General features: G+C 48.5%; 1 protein-coding gene across 3 annotated transcripts; it reads right to left on the bottom strand.

The window, feature by feature from the left end:
* Positions 1 to 2,395: 2,395 nt before the first annotated feature.
* On the bottom strand, positions 2,396 to 11,753 carry AMZ2 (archaelysin family metallopeptidase 2; the record flags this gene model as incomplete). 3 transcript variants are annotated; one of them, XM_080713746.1, is made up of 6 exons in its annotated part: positions 2,396 to 2,551; positions 4,117 to 4,293; positions 5,759 to 5,922; positions 9,819 to 9,947; positions 10,029 to 10,202; positions 11,471 to 11,753. In XM_080713746.1, the coding sequence occupies 6 exons, from the start codon at positions 11,751 to 11,753 to the stop codon at positions 2,396 to 2,398; spliced, it is 1,083 nt and encodes a 360-aa protein (XP_080569872.1). The 3 variants fall into 3 exon arrangements, with proteins under 3 accessions (XP_080569872.1, XP_080569873.1, XP_080569874.1); XM_080713747.1 differs by having other exon boundaries at positions 11,461 to 11,641; XM_080713748.1 differs by lacking the exon at positions 10,029 to 10,202.
* Positions 11,754 to 18,616: the final 6,863 nt, after the last annotated feature.

The raw sequence follows: 18,616 nt of genomic DNA, 5'->3' as shown, positions 1-18,616 counted from the left end.
GGTATTTGGGAGGCTGAGACAGAGTTGCAGGCTTGCAGCCAGCTTCAGCAACTCGGCCAGACTATAAGCAATCCAGTGAGATTGTGTCTAAACAAAAAATAAAAAGGGCTAGGGTAGAGCTGGGAAGTGAAATGTCCCTGGGTTCAATCCCCAGTCTCACACACACAAACACACACACCATGCACACACATGCGTGCGCACACGCATACATTATCTAAGGAGGAAATGAGACTAACAGAAGCCATAAAATTCTGAGTTTCATCTGGTTCTTTTCAGTATTTGGATGACCAAGCATTCTCTCCCCAATTAATTTTAATAGCAAACCACCATTTTCTAAAACAAGTTAAAGGGATTTAACCAAATAAGTAAGCAGCTCTAAGGAAAACACTGATTCAGTTATAAAATGTGCTTTCAATCATACTGCATAAACTAAAAAAATGAAACAATTTTGGTTTCAAAGTACACAAAAAAGCCGGGCATGGTGGCACATACTTGTAACCCCAGTATTTGGGAGGCTGAGACAGGAGGATCACAGGTTCGAAGCCTGCCTCAGCTACTTATTGAGACCCTGTTTCCAAATAAAAATATAAGCTGGGCGTGGTGGACCATGCTTGTAATCTCAGCACTTGGGAGGCTGAGACAGGAGGATTGTGCAGGTTCAAAGCCAGCCTCAGCTACTTAGTGAGGCTCTTAGCATCTTAGTGAGACCCCGTTTCCAAATAAAATATAAAATAGGTCTGGGAATATAGCTGGGAGGTAGAAAGCCTCTGAGTTCTAGCCCAAGTACCACAAAACACACACACACACACACACACACACACACACACACACACACACAAAGTGAGTGTAGGTCTGGGAGTGTAGCCCAGAAGTAGAAGGCCCCTGGGTTCCATTCCCAATAACACACACACACACACACACACACACACACACACACACACACAGGAACACAAAAAATTACCTTGGAGTCTTACGCTGAGGGAAAGTAGGAGCCGTGGTCTGTCCCCTGGCATGCAGTAAAATGACTCTGGATTTCTGGGCTACACTGACGGAGCAGAGGTGGTGCGTCAAGTCCGAGGTTCTCAACTTGTTCACCACCGTGGCAACTGGCTGCCGTCCCAGCCCGATGGGCTGTCAGGGCCATTCCTGGTGCCCCAACAGGTCACCCCACAGCAGCCTCCCCCGCTCAAACACTTCACAACACAAACAGGAGGAGCCCGAAACCCGCCACGTGTGGCGCTCGCCTGCAATCCCGGCAACTCGGAGCCTGCGCAGAAGCATCCCATGCTGAAGGCCAGGCTGGGCAACTTAGCAATGTCCTGTCTCAAGATGGAAAATGAAAAAAGGCTGGGGATGGAGCTTAGTGGTCAAGTGTCTCTAGGTTCAATCCCCAGTACTGCACACAACTCAACAAAACAGAAAACACCTGAACCTTGCTCTACGCCTAGGGACTAGCGCAACCCATGCAAAGACCAGAGCCATCTGAAGGCCTGTGAATGCCCGCGCCAGTCAGGCACAGCCGAGCCCGGCGGGCACCCGCCCAAGGCCGCTGTGAGCGCTGTGACCACTGGGCGTACTTTTAAGACGAGTCGCACTTTAAGTTAAGAACTGAGACAAGCTGCTGCTGCTTTCAGAGATAATCTGGTAAAAAGCAAGAAAAAAAGAAGATGTAAGGCGCCCAAAAGCAGGGAAGGCGCAGAGAAAAGGAGGGCACATGCTGAGACCATGCCGTGAAAGCTCAGGGATGTGATCTGACATCGCTTCTAAGGACCAAAGCACCCTCTGGAAAGGTTGTTGTTTTGAGCCTTCAGATGTTATGTAACTATGTTTAAAGTATTTATTTAATTACTAGTTGTAAGCCGGGCATGGTGGCGCAAGCTTGTAATCCCATTACAAGCTTGCGCCATTCGGAGGGGTCTCAGCATTCGGGAGGCTGAGACGGGAGGATCGTGGTTCAAGGACAGCCTCAGCTACTTAGTGAGGCCCTTTGCAACTCAGTGAGACCCTGCTTCAAAATAAAGTATAAAAAACAGGGCTGGGGGTGCAGCTCAGAGGTTGAATGCCCCTGGGTTCCATCTCCAGTACTGAAAAAGAAAAAAAACAATTACTAATTGTGCTAACGCTAGTCTCTTCTAAGACATAGACATAAGCAAACGTGAAGGATGAAATGGACTTCCTCTGTGCCACAGAAAGACTAGGAGAATAAAGGAGAGAGTTTAAGGAGATTTTCTTATTCGAGGTCAGCCTCGTTTCAGCTCAGGTGCTTCAGAGAAGACTCTAGTCTGTTGCTGTGACACTGCGGAGAATCAGTACTAACAGTGTCTTCCAAGGAAGGGCTCCAGCCGTGAGCACATACTGTGCAAGCATTTATTCTAAGTCCTCCTAGCTGAAGGCCTCACTTCTGGAGCACAGCGAGGCACCGTATTATCCACTCCTTCCACTCCTTGAAGGCTTCCACGGGTTTGGGCAGGATCACGTTATTCTCACGGCTGTGCTTCGGAGTTACTCTCGGTGTGCCCGTGGACTCATCATCGATCCACCTCACCAGTGCCTAGAACAAGCCAAAATAAATCTGTGTTAGCAAATCACAGTAAACGGTTTTAGGCAACGAAGCGCAGCCGCATCTGGGTCAGGTCATCTACACCTGAGACCTGCAGAGCCGAGACGTACGGGACGCAGCGGCAGGGCGCTTCCTAGCAAGTGAGAGGCCCAGGCTCCATCCCATTCAGAAAAAAAGTCACTATCAAATCTGCGATTTGCCGGGCGTGGTGGCGCACGCTTGTAATCCCAGCATTCGGGAGGCTGAGACCTGGAGGATCGCGGTTCGCGGACAGCCTCAGCTACTTAGTGAGGCCCTCTGCAACTCAGTGAGACCCGGTTTCAAAATAAAGAATAAAAAAAAATAGGGCAGGGGGTGTAGCTTGGAGGTCAAATGCCCCTGGGTTCCACCCCCAGACCCGCAAAAAAAAAAAAAAAAAAAAAATCTGCGATTTGAAGCCCGGTGTGAAAAGTCACTATCAAATCTGCAATTTGAAGCCCGGTGTGGTGGTACACGCTTGTCATCCCAGTACTTGGGAGGCTGAGAGAAGAGATCGCAGGCTCGAGGACAGCCTCAGCTACCTGTGAGGCCCTATCAGCAACGTAGACCCTGTTTCAAGATGAAGAATTAAAAAATCAGGCTGGGGGGTGTAGCTCAGAGGTAGAATAGCCCTGGGTTCAATCTCCAGCACCACACACACACACACACAAAAAAAAAAAAACGAATAAAAAAATTTGTGATTTGTATTACCCCATAAAGATGCTGCGTTTGATAGTTAGGAATATAAAACAATACGTATGACAAACTGAAATAGCATGAACCAAAAATATACAAAACATAATTGCAAATTATGGTCAATGGCATACATAGAGAAAAGGATGGAAAAGAATATGTAATTCTTACACTATTTATTTTCGGGTGGCAGGAGAATCATTTTCTCAAGTTACTAAGTATTCCTGAAGACATTATGCTGTGATTTTCATGTACTGCAAATGTACAGGCACAAGTGCGGACCTGCCTGTCCATAAAGCAGAGGTGGACATACGTGTGTGGACGGGCCTGGGACATTCAAGTGTGGGCCCAAGTGAGCTGCTGTACCCACGAGTAGCCACAGGGACGTACACTGACAGGTGTGGGCTCCCAGGGCACACACGCTCACACACACCGACACTGGGTGCGTCCCTCCTCCTCCTCAAAGAACCAGCCTTTTCTCCTCAACCTCACACCTCCACCAGGCATTGGAAAGGTAAATCACAGCCACAGTTATACAGCTTTAAGTAACTTTGCCACGCAGATGAAAATGTATTTTGTTCTGCAAAGCCCAGCAAGCTCTTTTCCCCTGCAAGGATAAGACTTCATAGGCAGCTTCAAGTTTTCAAGAAGGGTATTTCTTCGCATGTTTTGTTTTTTTAACCACAGCTTCCTGCTTATCTTTATACTAATTTCCTCTGATAAATTATAGTTCTAGAGAAGGCCCTAGAAGAAAATGTCAGCTTGCTACTTGGATAACTGCTTCCCTCCTACACACACACACCACCACCACCACCACCACCACCACCACCACCACCACCATTTACTTTGTATCTTTCTACAAAACTGAAGCCAATGGCACTCTGCAGCTTGCGCAGGCAGATGGGGCAGAGGTTCAGAGGGCGCCGGTCAGCTTCTTCCAAGTGGTTGGAGCCCTGCATTAGGCACGCGAGCCACTGGCAGTGTCGCAGCCCAAATATGTGTCCAATCTCGTGGGTCAGAGTCTGCAAGACAGTCGTGTTGCAGCTTTAGAACACCATTACCCAATCACACGGCACTTCTTTGTTTTGCTTTTCAAAGAAACAGACTTACAGGGACCACGTCCCTTACCATCCTCACCAAATCTTCCTTCTGCCCGATCTTCTGAGACCAAGCAGCCCCTTTCTCTAAGGGTCCAAACGCCTTCTTTCTATCCTCCTCACTTGCCCTGGACCAGGCCTTCTCCTCCTCGATACTGCTGACCCGCTGGATTGCAGCTGTGCACGGGGGCTGCCCAGCACCGTGGGGCTCGACCACCCCGGCCTCTGCCCACGAGATGACAAGACAGCCAACATGCCTCCAGCTGGCCATGGCGGCACACCTGCCATCCCAGCCACGTGGGAGGTGGAGGCAGGAGGACGTCAAATTGGAGGCTGGTATTGCCAGCGTGGTGAGACCATCTCAAAATTTTAAAAAATTAAAAAAGGACTAAGAATGTAGCTCAGTGGCAAAGTACCCCTGGGTTCAACCCCCCCAGTATCTTAATAGTGATAACAACAATAATATTAGTGATATTAGTCGTAATACTAACAGCGACATCTCCTGCCTTGTTACAGTTTAGATGTGGGAGGAAGGGCACACCGCCGAAAACACCGCGCCGTGTTGTGTGGATGAAGCGGGCCCTGGGAACACACCTTGAGAATGCAGTACGAAGAGGCGCACTTCTCACACCCCAGCCAACAGTCCTGGGGAAGGCAGAACCTCGCTAGCTGAAGGCAAAGCCTAGGTCTCTGGTAGAGGAAGGAATAATGGGGCACAGGCCTTCCAGGGAGCAGGAGCAGGGAGACGGCTGTCAGGAGCTCTTCAGAACTGACTACAGTCAGGGTAACCCGGAGACCAGGGACGGAAGGTCCACTGTCCTCGAGGGGGCGGAGAGCAGAGGTTCTCCTGCATCCTTGGAAAGCAATTTTATTTGACTGTGGCAGCCTGAATGAGTAGGCTACCTCTGTATCCTGGGATTCAGGAATTCCACTCTTAGGACAAGAGTTCAGCCAAAGACTGTGGGTGTTAGGGGGACCAAAACCGCACACCAGTGTTGTAAAATTCAGTATTTAGGTATCCAGATATATTCTGGTTTCTTTTGTTTCTGTTTGGTACTGGAGATTGAACTCAGGGGCATTCTACTTCCAAGCTATACCCCCAGCCCTATTTTATTTTTTTTATCTCAATATATTGCTGAGGGTCCTGAGGTCTCAACAGATTGCTGAGGGTCCTGCTAAATTGCAGAGGCTGTTCTCAAGCCTGCAATCCTCCCGTCTCAGCCTCCCAAGTACTGGAATTACAGGCATGCACCACTGTGCATGGCTGTATCCTGCTTTTATTGATTAGTTCAGTTAATAGTACTTTAAGGACTGATTATGTATGATTCAGAGAATTAAGCTATTTCGCTCTCTTTTTGAATGCTCTGTAGGATTTTTAAAACTTACTCACCTTACAGGATCGCAGAAGTAAAACACTAGTGATTTCAGGAATGTAATAGTTATCAAAAATGGAGTAGTCACTGGAAGATTTTCTCCGGAGCGTCTTCACTTTGCCCTCATAGTGCGAGCTATGGAAGCCCCTGTCATAGCGGGCAAAGCTGAATATCCCCACGCCTGCAAAAAGAGGACAGCAACCACAGGTGAGGGCAGGAATCCTAGAGAAGAGCGCCTGCCACCCCTGCTAGGTGAGTGCACAGCTGGGCTACTCCATGCGCAGTCGGGCTCACTGGAGGCTTGCAACAGAAAGGAGGGCTTTGGCCCCAGATTTCCCTGACAAAATCTTTACTTGCTATCTAATCATCCCTGCCCTGTAAAGCTCGGGCGAACTTAAGGTCAAGTTCTAGAGGAACTAGAAGTCTCAGAGGGTTTCTTTACATACAACTCTTTTTCTCAAAGAACAGTCCAAATCAATTTTTAAAACATGATCACATGAAACAAAGGCAGTCATGATTTGATTTGCGTATGTATGTGTTTTTAGAGATGGAGCCCAGAGGCATTCTGTCTCTGAGCTACACCCTTAGCCCTATTCTTATTTATTTTTTGGTGGTACTGGGGGTGGAACCCAGGGGCTTTTCTACCTCCAGGCTATACTCCCAGACCTATTTTATATTTTATCTGGAAACAGGGTCTAAGTTGCTGAGAGCCTCACTAAGTAGCTGAGGCTGGCTTCGAATCTGTGCGATCCTCCTGTCTCAGCCTCCCAAGCGCGCGACACCACGCCCGGCTTATTTTATTTTGAAACAGTCTAAGTTGGTGAGGGCCTCACTAAGTTGCTGAGGCTCATCACAAACCTGCGATTCTCCTGTCTCAGCCTCCCAAGTAGTGGGATTACAGGGGTGCACCACCACACCCGGCATTTTATTTATTTATTTAGTAATGGGGAATAAACCCAGGAGCGTTCCACCTCTAATCTAGACCCCTCTGCCCCTTTTGCCTTGATACAGGGTCTCCCTATGTTGCCGGAAGTCTCGCTAAGTCACTGAGGCTGGCCTCGAACCTGTGATCCTCCTCTCTCAGCCTGCCACCTACTAGGATTACAGGCACACAGCATCGGCCCAGCTATAATTTTACTCTTCAGGAGCACAACGAGCAGACCTGTGCTGCACATAGTCAGGGGTGCTAGCCTTGCCTCATACTGTGCCCACTGCCATCATGTCTCAGAACCATGCCATCAGACACAATAGCCTCTTCCCCTTCACCACCGTGTGTGTGTGTGTGTGTGTGTGTGTGTGTGTGTGTGTGTGTGTGTGTGACGAGGGACTGAACCCAGGGGTGTTCTACTTCTAGGGTACTCCCTAGCCCTGTGTTATTTTTTATTTCGAAACAAGGTCTCATTAAGTTGCTGAGCCTGGCCTTGAACCTGTGATACTCCCATCTCAACCTTCCAAGTACTAGGAGCACCTGTGAGCTACACCCCCATCTCTATTTTTATTCTCTATTTTGAAACAGGGTCTCACTGAGTTGTAAAGGGCCTTATTAAATAGCTGAGGCTGTCCTCAAACCTGGATCCTCCTGTCTCACCTTCCCAAATGCTGGGATTACGGATAACAAGCATGAGCCACCATGCCCGGCCTTTTTACATTTTTATTTTTAATGTAATTAACTTATTTATTTTTGTGGTACTGGGGATAGAACCCAGGGGCTTTCTACCTCTGGGCCAAATCCCTAGACCTATTTTATTTTATTTGGTGGCACTGGGGATGAAACCCAGGGGCACTCTACCTCTGGGCTACACCCCCAGCCCTATTTTTTATTTTTTCTTTATTTTGAAAAATGATTTCATGAAGTTGCAGAAGATGTCAGTAAGTAGCTGAGGCTGGCCACAAACCTGGGATCCTCCTATTTCAGCTTCCCAAATGCTGGGATTACAAGCATGTGCCACCATGCCGGGCTTTACTTTACTTTTTATTTGGAAACAGGGTCTCACCAAGTTGCTGAGAGCCTCAATAAATTGCCGAGGCTGGCTCCAAACCTACGATCCTCCTGTCTCAGCCTCCCAACTACTGGGATCACAAGTCTGCACCACCATGCTCGGCTTCCACCCCTCTTTTAAAGCACAGCTTTATTATTATGTGGCTGGTGTCAGGTGACCAGAATAAACACCCTTGCAAATGACTTCCTGTGTGACATTTAGAATTATCTTTCCTATCTCCACATCATGAAGAACACAGCTTGATGCATAACTCACTCTGTATGAAACTGCTTTATAACTTGACTTATTCATTTTTTCATTTTCTTTCTTTTTTTTTTTTTTTTTTTGCAGTACTGGAAATTGAATCTAGGACCCTGTGCATACTAGGCAAGCACTCTACCACTGAGCGACACCCCCAGCCACCGCCTCATAATACCACTTTTATTTATGCCTTTCAGTTTTTTTAAAGCAGTAATGGGTTTGGGTTTGTTTTGGGGTGTGTGTGTGTGTGTGTGTGTGTGTGTGTGTGTGTGTGTATTTTGTTTTCTTGGCAGTATTGGAGCATAAACCATAAGTTTATCGAGTCAATTTTTATATGCAAGACAACAAGGTCCCAGGTGATCCAATACTGACTTCCTGTGGCAGATCCATTCTGCTGTTAAGTGGCTACATCTTGTCTTCTGTCTTGCCATGCTTAGCTTCACCAAAAAGGGATACGATAGGAACAGTTTGGAGGAATGCTTCCTGACATCCTCAAGTGCATGAGACAAATGTGCTTGGGATATCTAAGTTAATGAAGGAATTGTTTTAAGGTTTTCACCTCTACTAGGTTAGCAATAAAAGGAGAAACTTTCAACAAAAAGCTATCTCACAAAAACCAGCAAGGCAACAGTGACCTAAATCTCCACGACAACGAAATGTAGGGGCCATGGGGGGGGGGGGGCTGTAAGGAAAGGACTAAGAACCAGGAGATGAGAAGCAGCAGCTCGACGCCCCACCCCCAGCTTCTATTGATAAGTAGAAAGAAACACTTGCCGGAGAAGGTGTTCCCACCTGCAAACCCTGAGCCTAACGTAACCATGCAACCAGACCATAGACCTTCGTACAGTCCCCAGGACTTACTCCCCAACCCTAAAGCACTGGTAACCACTCCCCTTACGTCAGTGGTCTTTTCCCTTCCAGCCTGTCCTAGATCTTCAGGAATGAGGTTAGAGAAAGAAGAGCGAAAATGGAGGGGTGGGGAGAAGAGACATAGAGAGATGGCAAAAAGGAAAAAAAATAGGCAGACATAAGGCTTGTTTCCAGGTCTCTTCCCACACCCAGCATTACTATGCAGAGGTCCTAAGGAGTCGATTTCTTTTTCCTTTTTGCCTCTCACCCCCAGGACTGAGGATTGGACCCAGGGGCACTCTAACCCAGGACTGAGAATTGAACCCAGGGGCACTCTAACCCTGAGCTGAATCCCCGGCCCTTTATATTTTCTTGAGTTGAGACAAGTCTCCTTAGATTGCCCAGGCTGCCTTTGAATTTGGAATCCTCCTACCTCAGCTTCCCAAGAAGCTGGGATTACAGGCAGGCGCCACGGGGTGGGGGTAGGAGCTATTATGTAAATTATCTCCAAAGGACCCTGTGAGATGGGTTCTGCCCACAAGTCATGTAGGTAGCGACTGGTATATTGAGGAGAAACTAAGATGATCAGAGTCTATTGACAGCTCACGGTATACTTCCCACGAGGCAGAAATGAAGCCTCACTCAAAACGCTATATAGTTTAAATATTACAGGGATAAATACTATTGGTTGGAGCGTGTGTGTGTGTGTGTGTGTGTGTGTGAGTGAGTGACTCAGGATTGAACCCAGGCTGTCTACCCCAGCCCTTCTTGTTTTTTTTATTGAAACAGGTTCTCACTAACGGCAACTCAGCGAGTTGTCAAGGGTCTCGCTGAGTTGCTGAGGGTGGCCCAAGCCTGCATCCTCCTGTCTCAACCTTCCAAGTACTGGGATTACTGACATGAGTCCTTAATACAGCCTTTCCCTTCTTTTAACATCTTCCAAAAGTCTCAAGTTGAAGTTTCAACAAATAAGGTGAAAAAAGAATACCATCTGTCAAGGAGGCCTGTCCAAAGACAAAATTCCAGGATTCTCTTGGGTAAAGGTCAATCATCGTTATCCCCACAATGCAGAAGGCATCTTCCGGTTTCTTCTGCTTCAAGAATTTCAGGATGTGCCCTGTTTAAAAAGAAATATATGGGTATATATTATACAGGCTCTTCCTATACCTCACTCAAATGGTAGAGCTGCTTCACTTACCTGCATGGATTTGTAGGTTTTGTGTGTGATCATTGACTCTAAAGGAACACCGCGTAGCAGATACAGAAATTGGATCCAGGAGTTTGACTGTCAAGCCATAGAAAAATGCTTCACAGTAGCCCTTGAGCCATTTAATATATTCTTCACTGACAACTCTGGTGTTTCCTAGCAATCCTACAATAGGGAGAGAAAATTGAAAGAGACTTTAAGATGGTTAAAATACTCCGTTTTAACCTCAGTCTATAAATGAGAAATTTGGAATGAGAAACAAACCTCTGTATTTTCGATACATCTTCATCAGTCATTGATGGCAATATAAATGAAAAAGAAATACAACAGCCTGGCAGGGTGGTGCACACCCGTAATCCTAGTACCTGGGAGGCTGAGACAAGAGGACCACTGGTTCACAGCCAGCCTCAGCCACTTGGCCAGACCCTCAGGATTTTTTTTTTTTTTTTTTTTTTGGTGGTATTGGAGGTGAACCCAGAGGCTTTCTACCTCTGGGCTATACTCCCAGACCTATTTTATATTTTATTTGGAAACAGGGTCTCACTAAGCTGCTAAGAGCCTCACTAAGTAGCTAAGGCTGGCTTCGAACTTGTGCGATCCTCCTGTCTCAGCCTCCCAAGCGTGGGGATTACAAGCGTGCGCCACCACGCCCGGCCAGACCCTCAGCAATTTAGCAAGACTCTGTTTCAAAATAAAAATTAAAGTCAGGCATGGTGGCATGTGCCTGTACTCCCAGTCCTTGTGAAGCTGAAACAGGAAGATCACAGGTTTCAGGTCAGACTCAGCAACTTAGTGAGACCCTGTTTCAAAATTAAAAAACATGAATAGCTGAGGGTGCAACCCAGGGTAGAATTCCCTTAGGTTCAATCCCCAGCACCTGAAAAAAATATATTTTTGAACACCCATCATATATATCGTTCGTTGAATACCCATCAGTTCGATTCCCAGTACCACAAAAAAAAAAGAAAAAAAGATATACAATGTTCATTTTTGTGTGTGTATGGTACTGGGGGTGGAACCCAAAGGCTTTCTACCTCCAGGCTATACTCCCAGACCTCTTTTATACTTTATTTGGAAACAGGGTTTCACTAAGTTGCTGAGAGCCTCACTAAGTAGCTGAGGCTGGTTTTGAACCTGTGCGATCCTCCTGTCTCAGCCTTCCAAGTGCTCGGATTACAAGGGTGGGCCACCACGCCCGGCTACAATGTTCATTTTTAAGTCACTTTAGCTACAAAACTTCTATGATTGCAATGAATGTCAAAAATGACTGTGAATGGCAGAGTGCTTGTCTAGCTCACACAAAGTCCCGGGTCCAATTCCCAGCAATATACAATTTATAAAAAAATGATCGTTGCCTGCATGAATCAGACCAACAGCCCAAACCATCCCTGACAACCGCATCCCAGCAAAACCATCATATTATCAATATATACCAATGGACTGTATGTAAATACTGTGTTTTTCTGCAGAGGGTGACTTTCTGTAGGGATCACTGAAAAACTGTTCAAAGTCTTGGGGAGTTTCCGGGTGGGAGATGATCCAATCTGACTCTGAATGCAGGGGAATGGGTGTAAAGAGACCACTAGCCGGCTGGAAGGCTTCATTCATTAACCGCTGTTCCCTGGCATCTGATTTCTCGTACTGTGACACAAGCACTGGGTTCTTTGAGATGAGAGCTGTTTTTAGTGTTTGTTCAGAGTGCCGTACTATTTGCATCTGTCAAAAGAACACAAGCAAAAAACAAAAACAAAAAACAACACAGTCAGATACAAAATGCATATCCATATTGGAAACTTTACCGATCCTCCCCAGACACCTCTAATTTCTCTCTGGAATGGGATCACTGATTACTGGGGCCTTCGAGTGTTTTCTCCATTTCAAATTTCTTGGGGAGAGTATATGAGAAATTGAAATCCATTCCTCCATCTCATAGGGAGCCTGTTCCCACTGTAAAAACTAGTAGTGACCACAGGAGCATGACCTGATCGCCAATTTCCTCCTGTCCGTTGGGTAATAATCACAATATTATGAGTTGACTCATTAGGGCCACATGAAGAATACTCATCCTTTCCAAATGTGACTCAAGGATATTCGAGATCACACAAAAAGAGAACTCATGTACGTGCTCATTTCTGTCATGTAATTGCAGGCTGACAGGATCCCTCTCGGCCACTGGAGCTGATCATCTCAAAGTCCTGTTAGACGGGGGAAGACATCAGATGGCTCATCAAAACCCAGACTCACAATGACAGGTGTACTTCATTCACATCACGTTCCTACGTATAACTGCCATCCTTCCCTTGAATGGGCCAAACAGATGTTGCATCTCGAGGCTGTGTCAGGAAAAGAAAAGAATTAACATCTCTGTCTGGATCTAATTATATTTCCTAAATATCTAGATTCTTTTTTTTCTTCTTTTGGTGGTACTGGGGTTCCTGGAAGCCCTTCTACCTCCGGGCTACACTCCCAGACCTACTTTTACATTTTTATTTGGAAACAGGGTTTCCTAAGCTAGCGCGCACGGCTGGCTTCGAACCTGCGCGATCCTCCTGTCTCTGCTTCCCAAGCGTGGGGATTACAAGCGTGCGCCACCACGCCCGGCACTTCTTTTTTTTTTTTTCTTCAGTTACACAGCAGACAACTGAAGGGAAGATTTAAGTGAAGGCAGACCTCTGAATTCTGGGGCTCAGAAAGGTGGCAGAAATTGCAGACCAGAGGCCTCTATGGTCTGATATGAGCATAGGTTCGTCCTCCCTGTGACACAACTGAACTGAAATTTGATTTCTGCCTAATGAAATATAAAGTAAGATGTGCCCTCCTGTCTTCTTTTGTGTATGTGTATGATACTGAGGACTGAAGCCAGAGGCATTCTACCACTGGGCTACACACCCATCGCTTTTTATTTTTGTTTGGAAACAGGTTCTTACTAGGTTGTCTAAAGTCTCCCTATGTTGCTGAGGCTGGCCTGAGATCCTTGTGTCTCCGCCTCCCAAGATCCTTGTGTCTCTGCCTCCCAAGTGCTAGGATTACAGGCTTGCATCTCCACACCGGCTGTGCCCTCCTGTATTTTACCTACCTTTATAAAGGAGAAAGGCTCCAATTGAAGTGTTTACCTTACGAAGACCAGCATGGTTGTGAACGTGTTGTGGAGGGCGCCTTCGCCCTAAAATAGACACACACACACACACACACACACACACACACACACACACACACACATATATATATTGACATTGCGAATGGTCAGGTCCTCCCGCCTCCCAGGGCTAATCTGGGGGAAATGTGGAGGAAGGGCAGGGCAGGAGGGCAGGGGACAGAGCACAGGGTCGCTGTCGTGGGCTGGAGGCCTGGGATGCTTTGGTCCCCAAACCAGAACATCCCAGGCAAACTGAGCTAGTCATCCTAGCTGGTTGCCCATAGCAACTCGCACTCTGGGCTCAACCCCAGTCCCCAGTCCCCGATCGGGCGTGGCGTGGGGACTTCCCCAGGAACTCTCCCCGGGGAGCCTCTTGAAAGGCCCGGCCTCGCTCCCCCACCCGAGACACCCCGCCCCCGCGGTCCTCGCCGCTTCCGCCCCCCTCCACATCCGCATCTCTCCCCATCGACCGCGACTGTCCCCCGCCCCTCCAGCCGGGATGCCCTGCTCGGCCCTGACAGTTCCGCCGCGCCGCCCTCACCCTCTCGGGCCTCGACGCCGCCCCGCCTCCCGTGGCCGCGCCTGCGCGCGTGCGCACCGCGCTGCGCAGCCGCCGCGGCCCCACCCACTGGCCCGGCAGACCACGCCCGTTGGGCGAGGCCCGCTGATTGGCTCCGCCCCTGTCGCGTCACACATCTTCGCCACGCCCCGTCGCGCGAGGCAGCCTGGGCCGGCCTCGGCCACGAGCTCCTATGGGGACCGAGGTGGCCCGGCCGGGCCGGCCTCCGCCGTCGCCCTCTTCCCGCCCGCCCTTGCGGGGGCGCCCTCGGGCGGGCCGCTGACCCGCCCATGTCTAAAATAAGCCGTCCGAGGCCGCGGGCTGACGCAAAGCCCGGGCACGCGCTCGCCGGGGCCGTCACCCGCCGGGCTTTCCCTTCCTGTGGGGTTACGCGCCGGCGGCGACCTCACCCGGTTGACCAGGCCGGTGCCTGGAGAGGCGGGGAAGGAGAAGGGTGCAGCTGAGCCAGCCCCGGGGCCTCGCAGAGCACAGGAGGACAGAGCCCTGAACCCCGAGGAGCACTTGCACCCTGGAAAGTCGAGCCTGCCGGAGCTCAGGGTCCCTTGATACCACTGCACACCTGTGCAGCCTCAGACACCCCAGGGCCCACCAGGCTGCAAGGGAGTCGTCGCCATCCCCTCCCTTTGAAGTTAGGGGCCCACGCCCTCCTACCTGTCCAGCTGGGTTCTTTCTCCCGCAGGTCATCCCGCACTCCCGCATCTGGCCGCCCCAACAGCCTCCTACACCGCATCCTTGGGGGAGCCCTGTCCCGTTATATACCTGCTTCTCCAAACCCATCTTCCCCACCGCTCTGCTTCCAAGATACTACCTTAAGGCGCGCCCACCTTTCTTCCCGGGACCCTATTTCCCCCTCCAGAGCACTCCTACGCGCGTCTCCTTGAATTTCCCAGCTATTATCCTGTCGCTGAGGAGCAACCACTACTCTTTTGAAAGTCAGGACATTCTAACATATTCTGATTTTTCCACATCCCAATTCTCCTTTTTCAGTCTCTAAGAAGGATACACACGTGGTTTCTTATATTGTTAGTTTCTGAACTTTTTTTTATGATACTGGAGATTGAACCTTAGGGACATTCCTCCTCTGAGCTATACCTCTAGCCCGTGTGTGTGTGTGTGTGTGTGTGTGTGTGTGTGTGTGTGTGTGTGTGAGAGAGAGAGAGAGAGAGAGAGAGAGAGAGAGAGAGAGAGAGAGAGAGAGAGAGAGAGAGGAGAGAGAGATCGAGGGTTGAACCCAGGGGCATCTACCTCTGAGATACATCTCCAGCACTATTTTTTATTCTTTATTTTGAAACACGGTTTCATATTGGAGAGGGCTTCACGAAGTAGCTGAGGCTGGCCTCAGACCTGCGATCCTCCTGTCTCGGCCTACCAAGTACTGGGATTACAGGTGTGCACCACCATGCCCAGTTTTACTTTTTGTTGTTAATCATCTTTGTTACATACTCGTCAATATTTTCTGGATAGCCCAAGCAGAGTGGTTGTATTTTCTCCCCCTCTTCTTATTCCAAACTGGTCCTCTGCGGGGCTGCCACATATCCATCACCCTGGTGAGGCAACTCATTCCTCCAATCTGTGGCTTCCCTGATCCTCCGTTTCTGTGTCTTCCCTTTCTTGCCTTTCCCCATTGGTTTCAGCATCATTCCCCCGAATCTTCTGGAATAAAGATACATAGAAATATTTTGAGATCTTGCATATCTAAAAATGTCTTTATTCTGCCTTCAGAGTTGACAGAGTTGGCATGGAAGAGTCCTAGGTTGAAAATCATTTTTTCTCAGAATTGTAAAAACTTTGCTCCAGTTTTTTTTTTTTTTTCCCTGCCTTCCAGGGTTGTTCCTGAGAAATTAATGCCATGTTCACTCCTAGACCCACGAATATTGTCTGCAATTTTTAGAGAGATTGTGGGATCTCTTCTTTATCCTTCGAGCTGTGGAGTTATACAAAGACTAGCCCATATCTGAGCATTTTCTCCATTTATTTTATTACTCACTTAATAGGCTTTTCCATCTTAAGACTCACATCCTTCCATTCTGAGAAACCGGAGAAATTTTCTTATATTACTGTTTTTTTTTTTTTTTTTTTAATACTGGGGATTGATCCCAGGGGAATTCTACTCCTGAGATATACCTCCAGACCTTTTTATTTTCCTTTTTTATTTTGAAACAGGGTCTTGTCAGTTTGTCGTTGAGAGTCTTGCTAAGTTGCTGAGGCTGCCCTCAAACCTGTGATCCTCCCTGCTCAGCATTCCAAGAACTGGGATTAAAGGCATGCACCACCATGTCCAATCTAAATATTCTGATTTTAATAGCCCAAAGCCCTTTCTTGCTATGATCATTTTATTTTGCATCCTAAACGTCTGTCTCCTCTGCCCAATCCCTGTGTTGACACTTCGTCACCAATGTGATGGTATTAGCGCACCTGTGGGAGGCGATTAGCTCATGACAGAAGAGCCCTCGAGAATGACATCAGTCCTTACCAAAGAGACCCCAGAGAGCCAGATGGCGCCTTCCACCACGTGGGGACACAGAGTGAAGGGTCACCTCGGAACCAGAACATGGTTGGTCTTGGACTTTCCAGGCTCCAGAACTGTGAAATGCATTTACTTATGTTACTTATCGACCACCCAGCGAGGATTTTGTCATCACAGCTGAACAGACTTAAGAAGCAGCCTTTCTCGGGTCACAGATTTAATGCCTTCTCTTATCTCTCTCTGGATATGAACTCTCTTGGCTTTGAAGTTTAGTTCTGCTGTTTCCTGTTTTGGTCTTTCTGCTTCATGTGAGAACTCCCCCTGAATGTCCAGTGATCCTTGGCTATCTGTGAAGAGCTCCTTAGGTGGCATAAAAACCCCTCTGGCGGGGACTGTGTGCGTGGATGCAGGCGTCCGAACCTGGGAGTCTCTTTGCAGCCATCTTGGTTTTCCCAGGGAAGGATCTTTCCTAACTGACCACCAGTGTCCCGGAAGCAGGGTGTCGACAAAAGCCTGAACGTCTCACAGATGTGCCTGGAAATGGAATCCTTAACCCCCTGCATTTCATTCCTGTACTGCCAGAGGAGTCTCAAGTCTCACGACCGACTCATTTTAACATGAGATGTATTGAGAGAGCTGAGTGGTTCTGAGTCACTGACCGGCTCGTGGGACGCCTATGTCTCGGTGTTTGCTTTTCCCTCCACCCTTAGCTGCTCTCACTGCTCTAAGGAAATGGAAGTCCGATTACTTAGGGAGCAGGAGCAAGTGAATAGGGCCTGACTCCTGGACAGGAGCAGCCCAGAGGGTCGAAACAGACCGAGGCAGGCTGCTGTGATCCTAAGAACTGGGCCCTGAAACCAGGTGCCAAAAGGGAGGTGGGAAGACGGAAAAGCAAGGTAACTGTGTTTTACATGCTCGGAGCTAGGGCTGTGTGCAGAGGAACCCCCGCCTTCTTGCTCTGCAGAGGACCTGCATCAAAGTCCCGGAGGGGCGGACGGCGCTGTGCGAGCGGGCCTGAGGGCCCAGCCACCTGGAGGAAGGTGACTTCTAAGGGGAAAACTCCCGTTGGCCCACACAGCAGCCAACTGACAAATATCTTTTGGACTATGTCCCGCTGCAAACTGAGGCTTGATTCTCCTCTAATGGGCGGCTCTGGTAATGTGGAGGGAGAGAGGCCATTAGCAGAAAGGAAAGTCAAGAAATCTCCCAGTCCATTACGTTAAAAGAGTATTTTTTTTTGTCCTTTATTATTTATGATTTGTGACTTGGGTTACTGTTTCCCGGAACAAATGTTATGGTTCTACTTCAGCTTCTATTTACTGGAGCAAATAGATGCTTATCAGCAGTCAGGCGACAGATTGCTGCGCAGTCGGGTCGACTTCTGATGCCGTGACCTCTTTGGCAGTTCTCTGATGTCTTGGGAGGAGTTTCCAAAAATGACCACAATCTGATGTGTGTGTGTGTACATGTGTAGATATATGTAGGTCTATATTTTTACACACATATATACATATGTGTATGTCTGTATATATTCTTTCTACATATAAATGATATATTCTATATGTCATTATATATAAATTACATATTAATACAGTAAACGCAAAGAACTGAGCAAAGGCAGACTTTAGTTTCTAAGAATGTCATTTTCTAGCTGGACACGGTGACACGTGCCTGTAATCCCAGTACTTGGGAGGCTGTGATAGAAGGATTCCAGGTTTGAGGCCAGCCTCAGCAACTTAACAACAAGGATCTCAGAAACGTAGCAAGACTGTTTCAAAATTCAAAATGAAGTGGAAGCCGGGCGTGGTGGCGCACGCTTGTAATCCTCGGCGCCTGGGAGGCAGAGACAAGAGGATGGCGCAGGTTCGAAGCCAGCCTTGCTGGCTTAAGAGACCCTGTTTCCAAATAAAATATAAAATAGATCTGGGGAGGGTAGCCCGGAGGTAGAAGGGTTCCATCCCCAGTACCACCAAAAAAAAAAAAAAAGGAAGAAAGTTAACCTGAGGAGAGGCTCAGGTGAGCCCAGCCGGCTCTGTGAGCTCAAGAAAGCCCGGATCCCCCACGCGATTTCCCAGGCACGGCTCTCCTGCACTGCATCTGGGGCGCCGTTTTCCGTTTTGTTTTTGCGTTCTCCCCCCTCACACCCACCCCTGCCTTTGCCTGCAGGAGGGGCGGGAGCAGCCTGCGTGCCAAAAAGAGGAAGTGTCTCGGCTCTAATCAGACGTAATGCGGCTGCCCACTGGTGACCTGGGCGGAAACGCCGAGGACGTCCTCAGCGCCCTTTTAGACTTCCTTGAGGAGGGGACAGCTGCTGGCCAGGTCAGTGCGGCGGGACAGGCGGACACCCGGTAGAGGTGCAGGGAGGCGGCCAAAGCCCGGCTGCTGCTCTGGGCCAG

The sequence above is a fragment of the Muscardinus avellanarius genome (assembly GCF_963383645.1).
Source record: "Muscardinus avellanarius genome assembly, chromosome: 16".
NCBI lineage: Eukaryota > Metazoa > Chordata > Mammalia > Rodentia > Gliridae > Muscardinus > Muscardinus avellanarius.
The sequence above is the reverse complement of the archived record's forward strand: the minus strand, read 5'-3'. Positions and strand labels throughout refer to the sequence as shown.